The sequence below is a fragment of the Vitis vinifera genome, chromosome 6, assembly GCF_030704535.1.
Source record: "Vitis vinifera cultivar Pinot Noir 40024 chromosome 6, ASM3070453v1".
In the NCBI taxonomy this organism is placed as follows: Eukaryota; Viridiplantae; Streptophyta; class Magnoliopsida; order Vitales; family Vitaceae; genus Vitis; species Vitis vinifera.
Window position 1 is genome coordinate 22,289,139 of NC_081810.1, and position 24,605 is coordinate 22,313,743.

Below are 24,605 nucleotides of genomic sequence, written 5' to 3' on the forward strand. Positions count from 1 at the left end.
CAATTATTTATAAAAGAGTTTTAAAAAAAATGAAAAATCAAAAAATGGTTAAATAAGAAAGAAGAGTGGCAAGTAGTAGAATAAAGACAAAAATGAGTCAAGTGGGTATTTTTGTCAATTACTATCTCATATCCTTGGGCTTAAATATAGGTGGTTGGAGGATCAAATGTTAATTTTTAGGTCCCGTTGGGCCCAAAAATTAACATTTGGTCCTCCAACCACCCATATTTAAGCCCAAGACCCAAACAAAGTATGAAAATTAAGATGAAGGATATTGTCTTTCATTAATTTTTGGGTCCCGCTAGGCCCAAAACACAATTTTCCCTTAACTAATGGATGTACGAAACTTAGATTATTTTTTAAAACTTCCAATTTTTTAATTATTTCTAGATGAGTACATGTAAACTCACTTTTTCCTTCGAATAAATCATCCAAAATTTAGCACAAACTCAACCTTAAAATATTGCAATGACCAAATGATGCCCAGAAAGCTAGAGAAATTACAAAGTCATGTGATAATTGAAATAAATTGATGAACATTAAATATAAACGAGCAGAGGAATTAACCATTTTGAAAATGAAAAATAAGTAAAAGAATAAAAGAAAGAAAAAAAAGAAAAAATTTATATATATATATATATATATATATATATATATATATATATATATATGAAAAGGTGAAAAAGTAAAAGATAAAAATAAAATAAAATAAAATATAGGGAAAAAAATAATAAACTTTATAGAGACTGTTCCATGAAGTTTCCGAGGTTGTCAAAATATTCTGAAAATGACATAGTTTAACCCATAAATCTAAAGAAATAATAATGCCAATATTTTTAAATTAGTAGATGAATGGGCAGAAGTTGACAAATGTGGTTTTTCTATCTTGAAAATTCAAAAGAATCGGCATTCAATGACACTATTTTCCGCTTGACCTCATTCCATGATATATCATTCTCTATGGTTCATTGAATTCGGCGCATGTCACAACTCGATATGAATTTTTTGATTTGATTTGGGCATGATCCTAAACCAGAAGAAAGGACACTTGATACGTGACCCACGTGGCACGGAACTGTTTGTTTGTGTTACTCATTACACATGTTGACAAGAGGTTCCTCATTCATAACACAAGTATATAGATAGTAACACATTGCAATCTAGCTGTTTGCTTTTTGCTTTCTTTCATAATTCAGATGTCAAGAAAATCACACACAAAAATGTTCACACTCCTATTGAAAATTTTCGCTTTTTGCTTTCTTTTAGAACTCATACTCTTTTAAGGGACGATCATACGACTCATTAAACATATAAAAAATCATAGATAAGTTAACAGAGGTAGGAATAATTGGTGGCTAACAAAAAAGTGAGGGAAAAAATCAGTCACAAGAGGCAGATGCCTCATGGGCCGAAGATAAGAAGGTGCAAAATGTGTACCACTACTTTCTTGGCTTGCTAGCCTCATGCCTAAGGAGTTGCTGCTGCTGCTGTTCTGTTAAGCAAGAACTCTGCAAGTTCCGAGACCGAGAAATTCGTTTTCTATGTCCTCGGCCCTGTTTGTGTTGTTCCCATTCATGTAGTCCTCTAAGCACCCTATCGCCACAAGCCTACAAACAAAAGACAGACAAACCCTATCTTAAAGTGGCTCCTTTAATTAAACAGGCTGCACTTTTGAAACAAAGAAAAAAGACAAAGTTCCATGCAATTCAAGAACTAACCTTGCAGATGTATTGAGTCCACAAGTCCCTGTTGATTGATTTCAGTCCTTCTGCACCATTTCTGCCCTCCAAATCGGGTATTGAACTTGCATCATCTCTAAGGAAAGATCTGATTATTTTCACAGAGGGTTCAACCACATCTGCTGCCCAAGAAGCACTGGGATTGCCTAGAATACAAAATTTTCCAAGTGATTAACATCTGCAAAGATTTTCTTTTTCCATGCATAAAGGATAAAAAAAATTATAAATTATAAAATCATTAAAAAGAAAAAGGGGGAAAAACCAGTGCTGAATAGAAACAAACAAGATGCTAAGAGGCATACATGATGAGGACTCCGTGGCATCAACATAGTGTATATCCCATCCAAACAAAGATTGTAGCCGATTAAACCTCCTTTTCTGTAAAACAACAAAGTTCTTAATATTAAAACTACCAAATAGATTGACAGCTATAGAGTTACTGCATTAATTCAATGGCAATACATTCAGGAATAGCACCTTAAGTAGTACATTTAAGTAGTACATTTAGGAACAGAGATAAGAACAACTTTCATTCAACACGTTCTAGTGGGTATGTGAGAGAGTCTGTGTGTGCCTGAATACAACAAGAAAGACAGCAACTTCACAATGATAAGAGCAGGAATAATCGTGTAAGGAGTCTTCCCACCCTCCTTTTATACATATAGAAAAAGAGAAGAAAGAAAATAAATAAATAAATAAAAAGGAATCTTTTCTAAGGAAAGATTCGCCTGCTTCCCCATGACCAAAGAATTTATGTACCAGGGAAAATTGCAATTTTGCCATTCAAACCAACCAACCATAAGAGAGGAAAAAAAATAGGAAGAGAAAATCTCTCAAGTCCAACCTTGTATTCAAAACAAGCATGTATCCACCGCAATTTGAGATGAAGGCATTTGTAGACACCAAAAAATCAGAGGAACACAACTACCACCAAATTGGTTATCAATCAATAATTTAAGAATTTTGCCACTATGGATCATTTCTTTGTTGAGACTAGACAGATAAACAGACACTGTAGGTGAATTTTAAGCATTCTTCACAAGCCAATAGAAGTGCCAATTCTTCCACCTTCAAAGCCATAGATAGGTCCCTAGAAGACAAACATTTGAAGCATTTCAATTTGTTTTTCTAGAACAATCAATCAATTCACTAAAGTTTATTTGAGAAACCCATACCAAGGCTTTAGATGGCAAAAAGAAAATCCAAAATACTGAGAGCGAAAAAATAAAAAATTGCTGAAGCACCACATCCATTGATCAAGGAGCAACCTTGATCAATCAAAGTGAAGCATCCACCTCAATCAATCAAGATGGTAAATCTTGATTGATCATAACTGAACTGTAATAATAGCTCCTACTCAGACAATTCCAATTTTGATCAAGGCCCAACTCAATGCACTCATTGGCTTAGATTTTTTGTAAAAACAAATAAATAAATAAATAAAAAGACTATCAAATTAAGTTAAAAACATTTAAGCTCACGAAAACACATTTTTTAATTTTCTGAAACTAAGGGACCTACCATCCTAAGAGAAGCTTGAATGATGTAACATTAAATTGCTCCATGTAGCTTATATTGTAATTCTTCAAGCCCTCTTGCATTTTATTAGATGGTGAAGATGTGTTCAGTGACTCGAAAATTACAACTTCATTTAGATGGAATTGCTGACAATAAAAATTTTGAACTAACAAAAATTCTACATGTCAAACCTAAGTCTAAGTTGCAAATTTGGGGAGGCATAACCCTAGACATGCCACAGCACCACCAACAAGACCACCTGACCCATATCCCTACCATACCACCAACACCATGAACATCATATTTCTGTCTCCACCACATTAGTGCCACAACACCATCAACCCATCACAACCCCCACAACCATGAAGCCAATAATACCACTGTTTCCATGACCTTTGTGGCAATCACCTCCACTAAACGTATTCAGGCCATCTTATGTTTCTTAAAAACATATGTTATGTTTGGTTAACCGATGATGCAAGTGCTCACAGGAACCACCAAACAGTTGTCTTCAGATACAGAAGGTGGAACAGAAAATATGAATGCCTCCAAACAGGACAAAAGAAAATAATTTAAAATTTTTTGAAGAATTGGGAATTTCAGGACAGCTTTAATTTTCACTACACATTTTTTTCCTTAAAGAGTACAAATAAATGTGAATATGGCATATTTACATGATGAAGAAGTCATCCAAGAATTTTTTTTCTTACTAGAGATGGTATTGCAAAAGCTGTTTAGAATCATAAACAATTTATTGAAGACAGAGATGCATTTCACTATGCACAATATTGGCCTTAAAGAGCATGAATATATGTGAAAATAATATGCTTACTTGACGACGAACAAGTCTTCTGGTGTTTGCTTTTACTCTTTCAATGGCCTCTTGTAGTAGAATGTTGTGCTGATCATTGTTGGAAGACTTCAAAATTTCCCTCACATTCCCTTTCAGCAAACCATTTTCTTTATCATGTCCACCTTCTGAAAGGAGTACTTTCAGAAAATCCTCAAATTCACGGACACCAATAGCCTGCCGTAGACCTCTAGTATAATCTGCATTTAGACTGTAGATGTCATACACTTCATCAAGTAAACCAGCATCAATCATGCTGTCCACTCTTTGTCCCACATATCCATCCAGTATAGGGAGAGCTGCATCCACACATATAAAACAGCATCTGTATTTGAAATTATCAACTCGACCCCAGTTCTGCCCTGCCACAACCAAGATTAGAACATTATTCAAGTGGTGTAAAGCAGAGACTGATTCATCTTTGCCTTCTCAAACAAGATTTACTTTCATCTTGATGGCTAGTGGTTCTATTTAGAATTTTTCCAATCAACAATGGAATGGATGTGAGTAGATAGAGCAGAAAAGAGGAAAGGAGTGAAACTTAATACAGTATATTCTAGCAAAGGTTGACTAATCTGATCAGATATAAAATCACAGAAAATATATAATAAATTCATCTATAAGGACAGTCCAAGAGGCCCAGACCACACCATTAAAAGAGCAAGGGAATCGAGTTCAATTGTCCCACGATACAAAACATAAATTGTCAAAATCAAAAAGGATTTGTTTCATGAGAAAAAAAAAATGCCCAGTTTAAACATGACACATAAGGAGTACAAACCTCCATAGCCTTTCCCTGGAATAGTTTGCTGGGGAGAACACCAGTGCGTGCATACAAACCAAGGTACTGATTGATCTGCAAGAATTTCAGCAAATTTTAGAATTTTGCATATAATCCTGTATGGAATATGCCATAGAAAAATACAACTTTCATCATTAAGTTATTGGGCACAATTGCTTTCATGAAGGAATAAAAGGCAATTCTAGGCTAACTCACTGAAATATTGCATGAGTATATATACATTTCATTTTGGTGACAACAGAAACTACACAAGACCAATTTTCACATAATACAACATAATTCATACCCCAACCCACCTCACTCTCTGACCAAAGAAGAAGAAAAACAAAGAGCCCCTCCTAATACTGACAAATTCAAACCATATGAACCTAATATGCTTAACAATTAAAACTTTAGTATAAAAGACAATCTCAGAACGTTCCACCTCCTTCAGAACTGAAGATTAAGATCATTTCGAGACACAATGTAAAACTTGAAGATTTGAAGAAAGACATCCTTTTCATGTCAATTCTCTATTCAATGATCTTTTCACAAATGTGGTTACTGATGGATGTATGGTCACCTTACAGGCAAGGTCTTAATCTGTAGTTCAAAATACAAAAGAGGATAGGTCTAATACAACCTAAAACATTAAGCATTTACAACAGAACTTCTCTTTGAGCCAAAAAGGACAATCAGTTGGTGAGGAGAAGGAAGCCTTAACTTTAAATTTCTAACACAGGTACACGGGTACATCTTCTCTAACCAAGCAACTATTTTTTTTTATATAGGTAAATGAAGATTTTATTTATTTTAAAAAGTGTACACAACGTATACAAAGCAACCAAAAAACCAGAAGGTGCGAATATACAAAAACAAGCAACCACACCCTACGAAGAGCGCCTAACTAGTCCACAAAATCTAACGGCAACATAGAACCATCCCCAAGGTGAAGTTTTGGAAGGACACATGTTGTGGGAAAGATCCTAAAGGGCAATGCTTTGATCAGAAAAGAACTGATACAATGAACCATAAAATGTGTTAGTGTATGGCTATGGGGGATAGCTTATGCTTCTTCCACATCGATTCCAAGTCCTTTGAGTTGAGGATCGATTGGACAAAGGATGGGGGTGAGTTTCAGATAGTGGAGAAAGGCAAAGGCTTTCGGAGATGGATCAAAGCGAGGAGGGGGTTAGTGGCATGGATTCTGAAGGCGTTGGAAGCATGCTGCAATTGGAGGGGGAAGAAGTCGTTCAAGGAAGATGCGATCGACCGAGGGAGGAGATACAAGATGGAAATGCATCAAAATGAAGCTGGTCGCTTCCTTATGCTCTCTGTCCTTTCAGAGGATGATAGGAGGTACTTCATTTTTATTCCAGAGGGTTTTGACCTTTTGGGTTGGGAATTCATGAGATGTAAGTTGAAGGAGTTAGCTAAAATTGGTGAGGTCTCTAAGAGTGGAATAAAGGCCTCGTGGCCTTTGGGAGGAGGGCATGGAGGGCATGGACTTTCTCTTGTTAGACCTGATTTAAGCTATGTGAATGCAACTAAGAGAATGGCAATAGGGAAAAGAAAAAAGGAGTGAATAAGTGTGGATTGAAGTTGGAAATGAGGCCTACACCTCGAAGCTGAAAGATCTCAGCCGTTTTTTGGTGGGAAGATGGGATGCGGAGGATGAGGAAGGACCCGACTTAAGGGTGGTGGAGATTTGGGCTAACACCCAGTGGAGCTTCTGTGGTAAAGTGAGGGTAGCTGCATTAAGAGATGCATTGTTCCTTTTTGAATTTTCCAATAGGGGTGATGCTCAAAGAGTGCTACAAGAGGGGAGTCGCCTGCTCAAGGGGGTCCGCTTATCCCTAGACTGGTGGGCTCCAACTATGGGGTGTTCAAGAGTGAAGTTTCAGAGGGATGTTTCCTGGGTGAGAATCCCAAGGCTGCCTCTTCAGTTTTGGTGCATGGAGCTCTTCAAAAGGGTGGGGGATGCCTGTGGGGGTTTTGTTGATGTGGATGAGGAGACCAAAAAGCCTCGCTACAGAAGGGGAGCTAGAATTTTAGTTAAAAACAATGGGAAGGAGGTGCCTGGAAGATTAGAGGTGATAGCTGGATTCGCCTCATTCTCTATTCCGTTGTGGTGGGAGGACTCGGTGTGGTTCTCGGCACTCCAGGTTGCAGATGAACCAGTGAGCAAGACGAGTAAGGCTTCATCCGAATAGGAAGAAGGAGGGTGTGACCCACGTTCTAAGGAGCGAGTGAAAGAGATGCACTATGGAGGAGGAAATCCCGCTGCAGGCATAGGCGATAGAGTGACAGGCTGGGAGATCCGGATTCCCGAGGATAAAGCTGGGAAAAAAGACTGTGGAGGTCTTGTTTCCCTGCAAGAGGTGACCAGGTTGGTGAAGGAGACGCCTGACGCAGCAAAAGGTGGGACGGCTAAAGTGGTTAGGAAGGACAAAATGAAGCTTTTTGAAAAAAGTAGAAGTATTGAGGCTGGAAAGGCTAGAAAGAATGGGCCAAGCTCCAAGCGGGCTGAGTTGGTGGACCAGCTAGGAGGGCCTGCCTGCTCTCGAAAGCCCAGCTCCCACAGGGCCAAAAGTCCTTTTAAGAAAGTGGTTTTGGGCCGCCTTAAAAAGGAGGGGAGATGGGCTGGGTCATTTAGGCCCAATAGTTCTCGGGAGCCCAGCACCCACAGGGCCAAAAGTCCTTTTAAGAAAATGGGTATGGGCTGCTTTAAAAAGGAGGGGAGATGGGCTAGGTCATCTAGGCCCAATAGATCAAAAGAAGTTATGAAGGGGTCAGCCCATGTATCCGTCCTAGGGCTCCCTTCCTCTGCGGCTGGGGAGAACAAGAAAGAGCTCCCGACGCCAAGGTGTACCAGGGACTTCTCGATGCAGGAGGCGTCGGCGCTAGGTCAAGATCGAAACGCCCCGCCGTGGAAGAGCTATACATCAGGTATGTACCCCATCTCGACTATTCTTGGGGGGGTCTCAGGGGAATCGTCTAGCTCTTCTTCTTCTTCTCCTTCTCTTCCCAAGATGGGGGATTCCATGGGGATCTCGCAGTCAAGGCAGCTTGAGGAGACGATTGAAGACCCCCTAGAGACCAAACTACCGCTTTGCATGGTTCTCAAGGATGGACGTTCCTTCTCTCTACCAGGTAATGAAGGGGCCAGTTGCCAAGAGGGAGGGATAGGGGCGGTATCCGTTCGATCTCGAGAAGTTGAGGTCCAGACACCACATCTTCAGATTATTGGAGTAGGAGAAAAGGAAAACGACAAATCCCCTTGGATAAATAAGAAATTCCTAGGCTTCTGCAAGTCGGTGGGGGTCTCGATTGAAGGTTTTGAGGAGGATATTTTGAGAATTCTCAAGGAGATTGAGAATAGGAGATGTTTCATCAGGAAGTCTAATGAGAAAAAAAGAGGCACATTGTCGGGTTCAAGGAAGGACAGAGAGTTGAAGAAGCTCGTCAGCACCATTAACTATGATGGAGTGGCTGGAAGAGAGATAGAGGAAGGGGAGTTGGGAAGGCAAATGATCGTGGTCCCTTATGAAGCTTAGAGTACTGTCCTGGAATGTTAGAGGCATGCATGACCCAGATAAAAGGATGGTCATCAAGTCGATGGTGAGAAAACACAAGCCAGATCTGGTTTGTCTTTAGGAGACAAAGATGAAGGAAATGTCTGATAGGGTTGTCAAGAGTTTGGGAATTGGGAGGAATTTAGGTTGGGTGTCTTTAGATGCTAGGGGTGCTGCAGGTGGGGTGCTAGTAATGTGGGATAAAAGAGTTTTGGAAGGGTTGGAGTTCGAAGTAGGGTCTTTTTCTATCTCTTGTCGCTTTAGAAATTGTGAAGAGGGTTTTGTTTGGGTTTTCTCTGGGTTATATGGCCCGAGCAAAGGAAGGGAGAGGAGGGAGTTGTGGGAGGAGTTAGCCGCAATCAAGAGGCTGTGGAATGATCCCTGGTGCATAGCAGGGGATTTTAATGTAGTGCGGTTCCCAGCTGAAACGAGCAATGGAAGGCAGATGTCAACTGCGATGAGAGAGTTTTCAAGCTTTATCGATAAGTTTGAACTAGTTGACCCACCTCTGGGGGGTGGAGCCTTCACTTGGATAGGAGGGGAAGGAGGGGCCCTTAAGGCTCGGTTAGATCGTTTTCTATTCTCAGGAGACTGGGAGGAACGAGTGACCGGGGCAATGCAATGTCTTCTTACTAGACCTGTTTCTGACCATTGTCCAATTCTGTTGGACTGTGGTGAGGTGAGAAAAGGTAAAAGCCCGTTTAGGTTTGAGAACATGTGGCTAAGGGTGGAAGGATTTATGGATAAGGTTAAAGAATGGTGGCAGTCTTACAATTTTAGGGGGAGTCCAAGCTTTGTGATAGCGAAGAAGCTTCAGGCTTTGAAACACGACCTGAAGTTGTGGAATAAAGAATCCCTTGGCGATGTTTCAGTTAAGAAGAATGCAGCCTGGGAGAAGTTAAAATATTGGGACAATTTAGAAAGTCTTGGCTCTCTCTCTGAGGAAGATAGGAGGAGTCAAGGGGCAGCCAGAGACGAATTTAATCATTGTGCCATCCTCGAAGAAATCTCTTGGAGGCAGAAGTCAAGGGCCCTTTGGCTGAAGGAGGGAGATAGCAACACCAAGTTTTTCCATTGGATGGCTAATGCAAGGAGAAGGGGAAACTTTATTAGTAGCCTAACAATTAGGGGTATTAGGCTGAGTAAAGAGGAGGAGCTTAAAGAAGGGATTGGGTCTTACTTTAAGTCCATGTTTGAGGACCCCATAGTGAGAAGACCAAAAGTGGAGTCTGGTCTATTTAATACTCTTGATTCCTTGGATAATGATATTTTGGAGAGGCAATTCTCGATTGAGGAGGTGCTCAGAGCTCTCTCAGATCTGGGGGGAGACAAGGCGCCAGGGTTGGATGGCTTTACGCTGGCTTTCTGGAAGACCTGCTGGCCTGTTGTTGGGGGGGAAGTGATGCAGGTCTTTGAGGAGCTCCACTAGCAAAATGTGATCTTTCGAAGCCATAATGCAACCTTCTTAGTGCTTATCCCGAAGAAAGAGGGGGCTAGTGATGTGCAAGATTATAGACCAATCAGTCTAGTGGGGAGTCTTTATAAAATTATTGCTAAAGTTCTAGCAAATAGGTTGAAAGGAGTAATGGGAAAATTGGTTTCGAATAGTCAGAATGCTTTTGTAGAAGGGAGGCAGATTTTGGACACTGTTTTGGTGGCTAATGAGGCGATAGACTCAAGGAAGAGAAGTGTTGGGACAGGCTTAGTGTGCAAATTGGACATTGAGAAGGCTTATGACCACGTAAACTGGAGGTTCCTCATGTCAATCTTGGAGAAGATGGGTTTTGGTCCAAAATGGCGTAAATGGATTTTTTGTTGCATATCGACTGTGAGAATGGCAGTGTTAGTGAATGGTACTCCCACAGATTTCTTCTCAACGTTTAGAGGCCTAAGGCAGGGTGATCCACTCTCACCTTATTTGTTTGTGCTGATCATGGAAGCGTTCAGTAGTTTAATTTCAAGAGCTGAAGAGAATGGTTTTATTAGGGGCTTCAAGGCAACGGGAAGACGGGGAGAAGGGGTGTCAGTCTCCCACCTATTGTTTGCTGATGACACTCTCCTTTTTTGTGAGGATGATAGGGATCAGCTGATTTTTTGGAAGTGGGTTGTAATCTGTTTTGAAGTAGTTTCAGGCCTAAAAATTAATTTGCAGAAAAGCGAAATTATTCCAATTGGGGGAGTGGAAGAGGTGGATAGAGCTGTTGCAGTTTTCGGGTGTAAAGTGGGGAATCTCCCTACGAATTATCTAGGCCTACCTCTTAGAGCATCCCACAAGTCGTGTAGAGTTTGGGATGGGGTAGAAGAAAGATTCAAGAGAAAGTTGGCTATGTGGAAAAAACAATATCTCTCTAAGGGAGGTCGTCTTACCCTCATAAAGAGCACACTCTCAAATCTCCCTATCTACATCATGTCTCTTTTTGTTATCCCAAGGAAAGTGAGACTCAGATTGGAAAAAATTCAAAGGGAGTTCTTGTGGGGAGATATGGAGGAAAGAAGGAAGATCCACTTGGTGAGATAGGAGGTTATTTGCAAAGATAAGAGGCATGGAGGGTTGGGGTTAAGGTACTTGAAGGATTTCAATCATGCTTTGCTCGGAAAATGGCTATGGAGATTTCCTATAGAAAGGGAGAGTTTTTGGAGAAGAGTCATTGTTGGTAAATTTGGGGAGGTGCAAGGTGGGTGGACCACTAGAGAGGTGAGAGAGTCTTATGGGACGGGCCTTTGGAAAGACATTAGGAAGGGTTGGGAGGAATTCTTTCTTAGAACTAAGATTCATATTGGAAATGGGAGACGAATTAGATTTTGGTGAGACATGTGGGTAGGAGATTCTAAGCTAAAGGATCTCTTCCCTTTGCTGTTTAGAATTGCAGCTAATAATTCTGCAATAGTGGCTGATCTGTGGGGAAGACAAGAAGGTGGAGGTGGGGGTTGGAAGGTGCACTTTAGAAGACCCTTTCAAGATTGGGAGTTGGAGGAGGTGAACCGCTTTTTGGGTTACATTTCTGCAGTAAGGGTGCAAGAAGGGGAGGATTTTCTGGTTTGGAAAATTGAGAGAAAAGGAACGTTTAAGGTAAATTCTTATTATAGGTCTTTGAAGGAAGACAATAGCCCTTTATTCCCAGAAAAGGAGGTTTGGGGTTCGTATGCCCCTTTAAGAACTTGTTTTTTTGCTTGGGAAGCAGTTTGGGGTAAAATTTCCACTATAGATATGCTAATGAGGAGGGGTTGGTCTATGGCTAATAGATGCAACCTGTGCAAAGAAAATGAGGAAACGGCGAACCACATCCTAATTCATTATGGTAAGACAAGGGATCTTTGGAACTTGTTGTTTTCTTTGTTTGGGGTGGTGTGGGTGCTCCTGGATTCCGTGAGAAATTTGCTTCTTGAGTGGAAAATGAAAGGCATGGGGAAGAAAAGGAGTGTAGTTTGGAAAATGGCGCCTATTTGTCTGTTTTGGTGTATTTGGGGAGAGCGAAATCGAAGAACCTTCCTAGAGGAAGAGATGTCAAATACGAGCTTGAGGAAACTTTTTCTTCGGTCCCTGCTTGAGTGGTCTCAACAATTTGTGGACTTGGACTTGGACTATCTCTCTTTTCGGAATTTGTTGGGTGATAAGGTTGTTGTTTAGCTAATCCTTATTAGACTTTATCTTTCTCTTGTTGCCATGTTTTGGGCCTTCTTTGTATACAGCCTGTGTACATAGGGAGCGTCCCCTGTTTTCTGGCGTTTTTTAATCTAATGGTTCTCTTTGTCTATCAAAAAAAAAAAAACCATCCCCAATGTACAATCAAACCCAATCACAAAGAAGATACAAAAAATAACTTTTAATTGTTTGATCCAAACTTTCATAATTCTCCAAGGCTCTCCTATTTCTCTCCCTCCAAATGGACCAAAAAAGGCCCGAAGGAGCAACTTTCCAAACCTTTTTCCTTTTTTTGCCAACAAAGGAGCCTCCCTAACTCAAGAACACCCCTCTCATAGAAGAGTGCATCACCCACTATACATCAAAAAGAGCAAAAATAAGTTGTCACAAAATGAGAGCTTTCGGAAAGTGAGAGAATATGATCACTTGTTTCTTCTTCTGCTTTGCACATATAACACCTAATAGGCATCCTCCAACCCCTCTTTCTGAGCTAATCCTAAGTCAATATCTTAGCCCAAGTTGCTTCCCAAGCAAAAAAGCTAGCTCTTGTAGGAGCCCAAGAGGTCCAAACTATACTCTGAGGGAAAGGCTCCGCTCCCCTACTTGCCAAGGAGGAGTAGAAGGACTTAATTGAAAAGTCACTATTCTTTGTCACCAACAAAACCATAACATAAACAGTACCCAAAGAGATCGAGTGATCATGCAACCTCCCAAAAAAAGGTCATCTACTTCCTCCAACTCCTAGTCATTCAACTGTCTGATAAACCTAAGGCCCTAACTAACCCTATCCTAAACATCAACCACCCAAGGATTTTTTGAAGAGGCTATAGAATAAAGGTCCAGGAAACAATCACTCAAAGGCAAATCCCCATACTATTTATCCTTCTAAAACTTCACCATATTCCCTAAGCCAACCTGAAAACTAGTTTTATCTTTGAAAGCCTCTCATCCATTTTTGATTGCCTTCCAAACCCCCACTCCATAGCTCTCTCTCACCTCTTTCATGCACTCAACCTCATCCTCTTGCCCATACTTACCAACAATAAGCCATTTCCAAAGAGGATTCCTTTCATTCACAAATCTTCAAGACCATTTTCCCAAAAGAGGCCTATTAAGGATTGAAAGCTTTCTAAAACCCAAGCCCCCTTTTTATTTTTCTTAGCATAAAATCGACCAATTCACTAGATGGGGCTTGTTAACCAAAGCCCCCTCTCTCCAAAGGAAGTCCTTTTGAATCTTTCCAGTCTAGCCGCCACCCTTTTAAAAATGACAAAAAGGAACATGCACTAAATAGGTAAGTTGGATAAAGTGCTCTTAATCAATGTTTGTCTTCCACTTTTTGAGAAAATTGCCTCTTCCACAAAACAAGCCTTTTTTGGAACTGTTTTTCTAACCTTCCCAAAACCTAGAAGACTTGTAAGGAGCACCCAAAGGGAGACCTAAGTAGGTGTTTAGGAGAGTACCCACCTTGTAGCCTAAAACCTTAGCAAGCTCCTCCAAATTTGGGACCTCCTCAATAGGAATCAATTCACCTTTTTTTCTCCAGATTAATCTTTAGCCCTAAACATGCCTCAAACCACATGAAAACCTAGCTCAGGTTCTCTAACAAGGCAACTATCACTACATCACATACATAACAAGTGACATATTACTACATAAATAAATAGAAATAATCATAAAAGCATGAATTTCAAACAAAATAAAAAAAAAATAGATAAAAGCTAATACTTGAAGAAAACCCATATAGAACCCCAAAAGAAGATGCAACTTACAAAGACATGAAATCTCCAACAAACTCTTCGAACAAGGAGGATCCATGCCTAGCCAAGCTATCTACCGCCTAGTCTACAAGTCCATATATCCAATAGAAGGAGCATCACCAACCCCTTAAGAGGTCTATCATTTACAGTGTCATGCATCTAATATCCAAGGGCCCCCACCCTCCTCCCCCTCCCACTCCCCTCCCCTTGAGAAACTAAAGATAAAACTTTTGAATCCCTTTCACCAGGAACATGTTAAGGCACAAAATCTTTGCCTGAATTAAAATATTCAAACAATGTTTTTTTTTTTTTTTTTTTGATAAGTAAATCATAATTGTATTAAAACAGAGGCAAAAAGCCACAAAGCATACAACAATGTTAAAATCTCTGCCTCAAAAGCTAAGACTGGCTAGCTGGCCTAAATAAAGTCTTGACTCTATTGCCTTGATTTCTAGGAATACCATTGATCCCCATATGCATTAGGTTCCTTAATGACCAACCATCAAAGTTGAACATGAAATAATGGATATCCACGCAGCCACAACCATATCCTTTCTTATTAACACTACACACCACACGCCTCTTTCCAATCTATCATAACAATTATCAACAATTACCCAAAAAATCCTTCAAGACAATCCCTAAATAGAAGTGAAGAAAAGGATTGCATCCCTAAAGACTCTAAAGATACAAATCCTCAAATATCCTAACATTTCATTCCAACAAAATGGCCTATATGAAAGCAAACATAGCTCCCCTAACAAAGCACTTTACTCCTAGGCCCTCAAAGGAGATAACCATAATTTTCTATAGTTATTTATTTTTTTTATTTTTTTCGAGCATGTGGTGCAAGGACTCAAACCTAGAGGCTCTGCCATCACAAACCCAATACCTTACCACCCAAGCCTAGCCTCAAGATGCAGTCTATATGGACAAAATGAGCTCAAATGGAGCAAATTGTAACCCAACCTAAGATTTGGTTGGGCCCTTGGCAATCAAATCTAATTATCAAGCTTGTGGATTGGTGCTCTGTTTCCAAATTGTATGTTAGAAGAGCAAATCTACAACAAATTCGTGGATTAGCATTTTTAGAGTGATTTGGAGCAAATATACATGGTTATGTGATGAATTCCATATAAAATAATATGTGTTGGGTTAGAGGGACTTGAAATCGGCTTAATAATAATAGCTCAAGAGCTAGGGTCTTAGGATCCTCTCTTTAAGATTTTGGGCAAGTTGTTAATGAAGATCATCAGTTGGAAGGTTTGGGATCCAAAAGGACCAAAAAGGTCATAAAGGAACTTCTAGGAAAAGTCACTTCTAATGTAGCTATGCTTCAAGAGACAAAGAAAGAGTTGTGTGACATAATTTTGCAAATAGCAATTGGATGGCTCGAAATAAAGAGTGGGATGAAGTCCCAACCTTTGAGCCTTCAAGAGGTATTCAGAAAAACGGGCATGTTAAAATGCTTTCCAAATGGTGAAGGGATTAACTCCTTCTCAATCTCAAAAAACCATCCCTCAAGTGGTGAAGGGATTTTTTTGGCTTTCCACAGTTTACAAGGCCTAATGACCTTACTCTCAAAAAGGATTTTTTGGAAAAGTTATCAAATCTTTTGAGACCAACCTTTCCAAGATGGTGTATTTGGGGAGATTTTAATGTTACTAGAAGGGATTCAAATAAGTCAAGCAGCTCTAAGAGTACCTCCAGTGTTAGAAACTTTGATGAAGTTCTCAAGCAATGCGAGCTAGTTGACCCCTCTTAGGAATACTACATTCATGTGGTCAAACTTGCAAGTGTCTCCTGGTTGTAAAAGGTTAGATAGGTTTTGTAATCATTGGATCAGATGTTAGTTCCCCCAATCTCTAAGAAGCCTTGTCCTGTCCAGTTTCTAACCATTGTCCATTGCCTTTAAGCCTTAGTTACCAATCCTTTCAGGTAGGAACCAGCTTCTTTTAGGTTTTGAAAACATGTGGTTAGTTCATCTTGGGTTCAAGTATTGTTTAGCACTTGATGAGGGAAATGTCAAGGAGTGGGTTGGGAAGGTCATAGATTTATACAAAAGTTCGGCCTCCCTAAGTTATCTTTATGGGTTTTTTAAGTTGGTTTTGTAACCTGTCTCAGTTGTGCAAACTATTTTGGCATTTTTGTTGAGAGATTTTCTTCTTTTTGTCAAATTGTGCACAGTAGAAGGATCTCTTATCCTTCTAGATTCTCTTTATCAAATGAAATGAAATAGTTTTTTTCTCATTAAAAGAGTTTTCTTATACATGGAAATGAGATTTCTTTTTCCATTTTTTTTTTTTTTGATAAGTGAGAGCAAAAAATATATTAAAGAAGGCCGAAAGGCCGCACCGCATACAAGAGGTATACAAAGCAGCCACAAGGCCAAAGAAACAAAAACAGGAACACCTCACCAGCCCTTAGGGGACCGCTACCCACTCCAAGAAGCCTAGAAGTGAAGAGGACTCCTCTCCCCTATACAACTTAGCCCAACTCCACAGACTACATACGAGATTTCTTTTTCCATTTTATTATTATACTCTTAATTTGGAGTCCACAATTAATAATAAAAATTGTATTTTCACCCAAAAATGAACATTGAAAGCATCTATGTAACTATTGTATGGAATTAAAAAGAAAGAAAATCGGTTTATTGCAAAAAAATAAAATGAATGAAGAAACACATGTAGATTGAACAATTTTTGCAATAGAATCTTTCTTTTCCTTCCTTTTTTTTTTTTCTTTTTGGATATCCAAATATAAGTTTATTGAATTTTACAATGGACAAATTGTCATGGTATTGGTGGTTGTGAAGAAAAGAAGTACTAATTTCTGAAAACCAATATTTAAAAATACAAATACCAATTTAAAGTAAAATTGCAAAAGATGTTAATAACACTTCCCAAACCCATGATTTGAGTAGTTTTAGATGGAATTCACTTTTCATGTGGCTATCATGTCATCTGAAGAGTTTTTCCTTTTTCTCCTTAAATATATTGCTAGAATATTATGCCTTTTAGTCCTCACTCCCAATCAATCTTCTTTCAAATTAGACTGAAAGGTATAATAACAAAACAGCGCATTGTATAGCAAAGAACTTCAAAAGCTTCTCAATGTCAATATATTTTCAGGCCAAAGATATGTAAATCAGATCAAAAGTATTCAGACCACATATGGTTCATCTATGCTTAATCTACTTTCCAATTTTTTTTTCTTTGGTTTCAAAAATAGAAAATCACTTGCTAGTGTGCCCCATAATCTGTTCAGTTACTAACAAAGACAACTAAGAGAAAGATGTCCTTTCTCTGCATTTTTTTTTTTTTTTTTTGATAGGTAAAGATAATTCATTAAGAGCCAAAAGGCTAGAGAAAGGGTATACACGGAGTATAGCAAGAAACAAAGAAGCAAAAAACAAAAAGATAAACAAGTCTGACCCTTACTTGGTGGCTAGCCAATCTACAAAATCTATCAAAGAGAGAGTGCGTTCCTCTATATACACCCTAACCCAATTCACAGAAGTGTACAAAAAAATGAATTTAATATCTTGGTCGTTCCTCTCAATATCATCAAAGGTCCTCCTATTTCTTTCTTTCCAAATGGTCCACATCAGGCAAAGGGGGCAGCTCTCCAAGCTTTCTCCCTTTTCTTGCCCCCGAAAGATCCATGCCATCTTAGGAGGTTCCTTTTCACAGAGGAGTGCATCACCCATTGCACCCCAAAAAGGTAGAAGATCAGAAGCCATAACATTCTGGCCTTCTCACAAAACAAGAGAAGGTGATCTATGGTTTCCTCCTCATATTTGCACAAAAAGCACCTATTGGGGATGCTCCAACCAAATCTCTTCAGGCAGTCAGTGGTGAGCAGCCTACACCAGGCCACCTCCCAACCAAAGAAGCTAGTCCTAATTGGAACCCAAGGCGTCCAAATAGTTCTAGTCGGGAAGGGGGGCTTGATGCCCCTTGACAATGAGTTATAGAAAGACTTGACAGAAAAGGTCCCATTCTTGTTCTCTTTCCACCGGAGCAAGTCATTCACACCTCTTCTAATGGTCAAAGGATGAAGCTTGCTTAATAAGCTTTCTACTTCTCCCACCTCGTCCTTTCTCTGCTATTACTGTCATTAAGCAAGGAAACTTGACTTTTCTCCTCAGTTTCCAACCGTGAAAATTACGGAAAGAAGAAACTACACTTCCAAATTAACTCTAAATCAATATGTCAAACTTTTAATTCTAAATAAAGGACTAATAGTAAAAGGGAAAAATCCAAATCTCCACAAACATAAAACTAATCTCCATGTGAGAAACTCCATTCCCTTGGTGTTCACATGGAGAACAGAATTTGCAACTTCTCAAAAACTCTTGAAATGACTCTTTCAACTTCCTTTTAAGACATTATATTGTTTAGCATGCACATGTATTGCAGTTGCCACTACCTCTAATATGTTTTTGTTAAAAACAAAATAAATAATTATTTGACATTCCTTACTTTTCTATGGTCATTTGGATGAATTCTGTTTGCTGCAACTGGATCAAGATCTTTAAGGCGATCATAGCCAGAACAGGAACCACCTCTCTTGGAATCAAGTTTATAATTTCGATTGTTGCCTCCTGCAAATATACAGAAGATATTAAATGTATATAAATTATCACAACAAAAATTTAAAGCAATTTCAGGTCATGTAATCTAGATTGTTGCCTCCTGAAAATATACAGCAGATATTAAATATATATAAATTATCATAAATAAAAAATGTAAAGCAATTTCTGATTACCAGGATGGTCATGTACACTGCTTTCATCCATCTCTTCTGCTGAATCATCTAGAAGGAATGGACTCACAAGAGCCTGTATGCAGCAAACAAGAAAAGAATACAAAAACAACAATATTAAATATTATAATGGAAATCCATAATTTATAAACTTGTAACAAATTCAAAATTCAAGAAAGAACCATTTCATTTAACAATAGGCCCTTATTTGATTCAGAGAATAGTTGGAACAGGAATTGTTTTCCTTGCGAAATCCATGCCAGAAATAAGAGTTATTGGATTTAAAGGTTCCCATTTTTACATTTGGATGAGTGTAGTTTGGAATTCGGAAAAGTTACCAATTTTAGTCCAAAGTGTTTAGATAGTTTAAAAGTAAAAAAAGTTTACGATATATGCCTTTTACCCATCAAAAAATTAGGTTTTACAATCGATATTTTACCTATCAAAAAAATATATATAGTTTAAAAGTAAAAATGAAATAGCTATTAATTTACAATATTCTTTCGACTAAATCTAATATACACATTTTCAAAATATGATATGCATTTTATCTCATGGATCTAACTAATTTTATTAATTTTGAAATACATGATTACACGTGAAAAGCATCCATATGACTTCTGATGTTCTTTCATAAAATATAAGTATGGTCTATATTTATTAGATTATCTATAATAGAGGATATTATATTATTTTGAAAAAAGATAAATAATGGTTGAAATAGAGTTATGCAATTTATTACATAATAAAATTCCCAACAAGCATCTTATGGTTTTATCACCTACATGTTGATGATAATTTCCAAGCGAGGATAAATTCCCAAATCCAAGATATTGCACCAAACCAGGGAATTAGTGGAATGGGAATACAACACTCATTTCCAGGGCCTGATTCCATGAACCAAACATGGCCCAATAGAAATATGACTCCTTGGTTTCCATTCCCAAGAATAGGCTAATTCAATGATTCCAAAAATTAGAATGTGGAAACATCAGAGTATCACCAAGAATGGTGAACTGACATGCAAAACAATTAAAGAAAGTTCATGAATTTACTCCATGCAAAGTATACACAATTAAACAATTATTTAAATAAAATAAAAAAAGAAATCATATTATTGTAATAAAAAAAGGAAGGAAAAAAAAATCTTAGAAGCTATGCAGCAAGGAAAACTGGAAAAATATGGTGAAGGTGCAAAGAGCTAATGCAAGAACATCATGTAAGCCTAAACAATTTCTAGGGCAGAATTCAAAAAATGGCTACTCTTAAACCTCAAATCAAGGCCTTTTAATTTTGTAGTGTTCATCATGTTTCCTATGAAAAGAGTAAACATTGATGAAGTTGCCACTGTCATATTGAGAAATTACCAGAAATTTACAGCAGTTGTGGAATTTATATCAGTTGCTGTCCTAAAATCACCTAAAAGCTGAATATGGTCCAGGTGATACATACATTTGGATGTGAAAATGGTAATATAGTCCACAAACTAATAAGGAAACATAAACTCCAAGAATGCAAAAGACAATATGAAACAAGTAAACAATCACAAACATAGAATCATCCCATGGACTAAGGACATCAAACTGTTAACTGGCTTTGATTGCATGGTTTTAAGTCATCCACTAAACATAAGTTTCTATCTCCTTAGAACTCAAGCAACAGAGTTACAAGTGTAAACCACAAATCCATGCTGAAGTAAGGTTTAAAGTTACCCACTTCATCATAGGTAAAAATCATGAAATGACAGAATGAAGCAGCATTATACCTGAATATAATAATTTGTACCTCCAACAAGCACTGGCAAGTTGTTGCGTGAAATTATGTCATCAATGAGCTGAAATCCAATTACTAAGTCAAAAAGGTAATGAAATAAACAAATGCAAATAAGTAATGATGACAGAAGAATTTTAATATGTTTCATTTAGGTGATTTCAAGTCTTGAATAAAATCATAGTAGCTTGCTAACTTCAACATATGTGAAAGCATAGTTCTAAAAGGTGCAAGATGCACCTAAGGTGTGCCTAAGTTGCAATAGTCTCCTACAACTTAGGCGCAAGGAGCAACACATGGTGCATGCCTAAGTAGAGTGAAATGTGACCTACAATGCACATTAATTTTATAAAATATGATCCAAAATCTAATCTAATCATTAGGATTCTAAACGTTTAATAAAAGCATTCAATAAAAAATATATAAATTTCAATATACAATTAGAAATTTCAAAAATAAAAGTGTTTTAAAAGGAAGAGTAAAAATAGAAGAGATCCAACAAGGTGCACGCCTTGGCCAACGAGGCACTATAACTAGAAAGTGGTTGTAACTTGGACCTAGACGCACTACAAAAACTATACGCAGAAGGTTGTGAAAGATATACAATAAGTAGTGAAGACATGAGATATACTATGCCCTCAAATTCCTGCTAATAAGGGTTGCAATGAAAAGTGAAAATTGAAATTTCACAAAGGAAGTAAGAGGAAAGGTCTATGATAGAAAAAATAAAAGAATCTCCGGTTCTAGTAATCCTAAAGATATTTGAAATTTGGCACTGAGGAGTTATTGGCCTCACCATATATCTTTCCAAAAACAGATTTTCAAGTCATACACCGCAAGAGTTTTCAGAGGTTCAACTTTTTATTAGAACCCTGTTCTCTCTCTGTTATTATAATGTGTCCTTTCTTTATTACAATTATGATTTTCTTTTAATGAAAACATCACAAACTAACATTACAGGTTAAAACTTATCCATCTCATCAATTTGGCAGAAAACAGATGCCAGTTGTTAATAGTGTTGACTCATCATGGCAGAAAACATAGGCAGTTTACTCATAAAAGATAAATAGGCAACATTATATGAAATATCTACCATATTGAAGTTTATAAATAAAATGAGTAATTGTAATTTGATTACACAAACAGAAGATCACAAATTTAGACACACTATGAATCTCCAAAACTTTAACAAACTACAACCATAGGGAATGCATAAAACTTACAGGTATTGCAGAATCCCGAAAATCCTTAGAGGTAAATTCCACATTTGAGCTAATTGTACCCAAAAGATGATGAGGCACTCCTACAAACACAACCCAAATGTCCAATTATAAGGCTCTATCAAGTCAATGGCAGAGCAAGAAACTTTTGTCAGGGGGTAACTAGAAAAATTATGATAATGGACGATAATGAACATCAATAAACTTTTACGGTCCAAAATCAGTTAATAACGTAGTTCATGATAAAATGTAGGAAAAGAAAAGATAACGGAATCTCCAATACCCAATTTGTCATTATTCATTTTTCTGAGACACCTACTCAATCAAGCGTAAAAAAACCTTTCGCCTAAAACAAGTTGAGTTTTTCACTTACAAGAAATAAATTGGCAGAAAACAGGCAACAAAAGAACATCGTTTATATTTTTCTTATCAATTATTTCCCTCCTTTTCCTCAGAAGCAGAACCGATACCAAAAGAAACTCACAGAAACTCGAGACGAAGACGGCTTATGCTAGGGTTTTGCGCCCCTTTGGCGTTTCTAATGTGCATATCTCTAATTTATAAAAATAAATAAATAAATAAAAATTGAGAGAACAAAAATTCTGCATGAATAATCAAGTTTCCCGTTTAAAAAATCCACAGAGACATAACAAGAACACCAACAACCTAGAACTGATAAAAAATTTCTTCCGTTTCCTCAGCAGCCAAACAGACGGCCCAAGACAAGTACGAGAGAAAGTGAAAACAAACCATTCTGCTCGTGAAGGGGAACCTTGTTGGTGAGAACGTCAAGGCCTTGGTAGACCTGCATGGAATCAGAGTTGATGATCTCGATTGGGAAGTGAGATGCCAAATCAATGGCCAGCTTTGATTTTCCTGAACCCGTGGCTCCCATTATCACCACCACCTTTGTCTTGTTAGGGTTAGGATTAGGGTTTTCCACTTTCTGCCCACCATTGTCGCCTTCCATCTCTCCTCCCTTGGATGAGCTTGGAGCCTTGGAATGGCTTTACCTTTGTTAAATTAACTTCAAATGCTTTAGTTCAGCACATGTAATTCTTTAGTTTTCACACCCGGTGGTTAGAACTTAGAACATAACAAAATTAAATTAAATAAAGATTAAATATAAATTTAGGTATCCAAAACAAAAATGCCTCAAGAAAATCTAATAATTAAAAAAAAAAATACTAGAAATTTGAAAGTAAATGTGAAGGAAAGAAATTATTGAAAAAAAAATGGAAAAAAAAATAAAAATAAAAAATAGATTCAAATTCAGTAGCTTATTTTTATATATTTTTTTAAACTCATTTCACTTAATTTTTCTATCATAAAGATTAAATAATTTTAAAATATACAAATTTTTAATTAATTTTAATTATATTTAGTTTTCTTAGGTTATGTTTGGTTTTCAAAATATTTGAAAAAAAAATGCGAAGAAAAGAAAATAGAATGAAAGAAAAAATAAATAAAAAATTGTTTAAATTTAATAAATTATTTTTATACCGTTCTTCAAACTTGTTTTACTTATTTCTCTCTATTATAGAAAGATTAAGTAATTCAAAAATATATAAATTTTAAATTAATTTTAATTATATTTAATTTTCTTTTATATTTTTTCTTAATGAAATCATGAGAAAATCATTTTCTTTAACATTTTTTTCCTTCTCTAATATTTCCCGAGAACCAAACATAGAATAAAAATTTTTATAGTGTAATAAAAAATAAAAAATAAAAAATTATTTTTCTTAATATTTTTTTATTTCCTTATTATTTTTTGGAAACCAAATATGAGATAATACAATGAATAGCAAAATAATTGTCAAAAAAACACATATAACATGTAAATAGAGGCTTTTGTATTTTAATTTTCGTCGTGTCGATGTTGATTTTAATGCAATATTTTATAAACCAAGAAACCATTGTTACCAGTATTGGTTTTAATGAATGAAATCAAACTAGATTTATCGATAATATTAATTTAAAAGTGAATTTTTTTAAACTAGAAGACCAACATTGTCAATATTGATTTTATTGTACGAGATAAAACCATTTTTGTCGATATTGGTTTTAGTATGAAGTAGAATTAAAACCAAAATGGTTGAAGTTGGCTTTAGCACAACAATCACATTTTTTGTCAACCTTCCACTTTTAAGTAATATTATAGAAAAGTCAAAATAACAAATCACCAAGTCTAATTAAACTAAGCTTGAGAAAATAAATAAATATAAATTTTTCATCCTCTAGTGCACAACATGGACCTATGCTTTCAAATATTTCTCTTGGATTATAATATTGTTGAAACATGTAACTTTAAGACTTGTTTTCCATGAAAATGTAGGATTTTTTAAATAAATGTAAGATTGCATTTTATAGCTGATATGTATAGCATGTTGTTATATTAACAATAACATCGATTAGGTAGTACACTCAAATATAATTGGTCGTGTCCAATTAATATAGGTCAATTGTTGGAACTTCAAATTACTCCATTTTCATATCTTAGATCTTGTAAGGTGCAGGCAAATTGTTCTCTAAATCTATTGTAGTGAAAAATCAGGTATTCAAAAATAATATTGATACCATAAAAACCATAAATTTAAACAATAAATTCTCATATATTTGATTTGAATGTTCTTGGATTGATTCTAATTGATGTAAATTACTCTAAAATCATAATGAATCTTGTAAACATCATAATTGCTTCTTGTATTCTCGATATTACTCTAGTTAGGTATATGATTTTTTTTATCCACAAATGAAGAGTTTGATAAATTGAGAACATTGAAGATAATTTTCTGTGTTGAGTTTGTGAGAGAGGTAATTAGATGAGAAGAGTAATTGTGGCCATTGATCATGAAATTTTGATAGGTTTTCCTTTTGCCTCCTTTAAATTGTTGTTGTCATTTGTTGCACCTAACAAATCCTAACAAATAATGATTCTGGTTTTAATAAACTCCTAACTAATTCCTAAAAAGGTTG

The 24,605-nt window shown here is 36.9% G+C and overlaps 1 protein-coding gene across 1 annotated transcript; it reads right to left on the minus strand.

Annotated features, from left to right (window-relative positions):
• Positions 1–1,139: 1,139 nt before the first annotated feature.
• Positions 1,140–22,658, minus strand: LOC100251208 (tRNA dimethylallyltransferase 2). The gene is made up of 10 exons (XM_002263711.5): positions 22,377–22,658; positions 21,630–21,709; positions 20,402–20,470; positions 18,640–18,712; positions 18,354–18,475; positions 4,889–4,963; positions 4,090–4,464; positions 2,042–2,117; positions 1,719–1,885; positions 1,140–1,607 (listed from the first exon to the last, which is right to left on the minus strand). The coding sequence occupies exons 1-10, from the start codon at positions 22,594–22,596 to the stop codon at positions 1,440–1,442; spliced, it is 1,425 nt and encodes a 474-aa protein (XP_002263747.2). The 5' UTR covers positions 22,597–22,658; the 3' UTR covers positions 1,140–1,439.
• Positions 22,659–24,605: the final 1,947 nt, after the last annotated feature.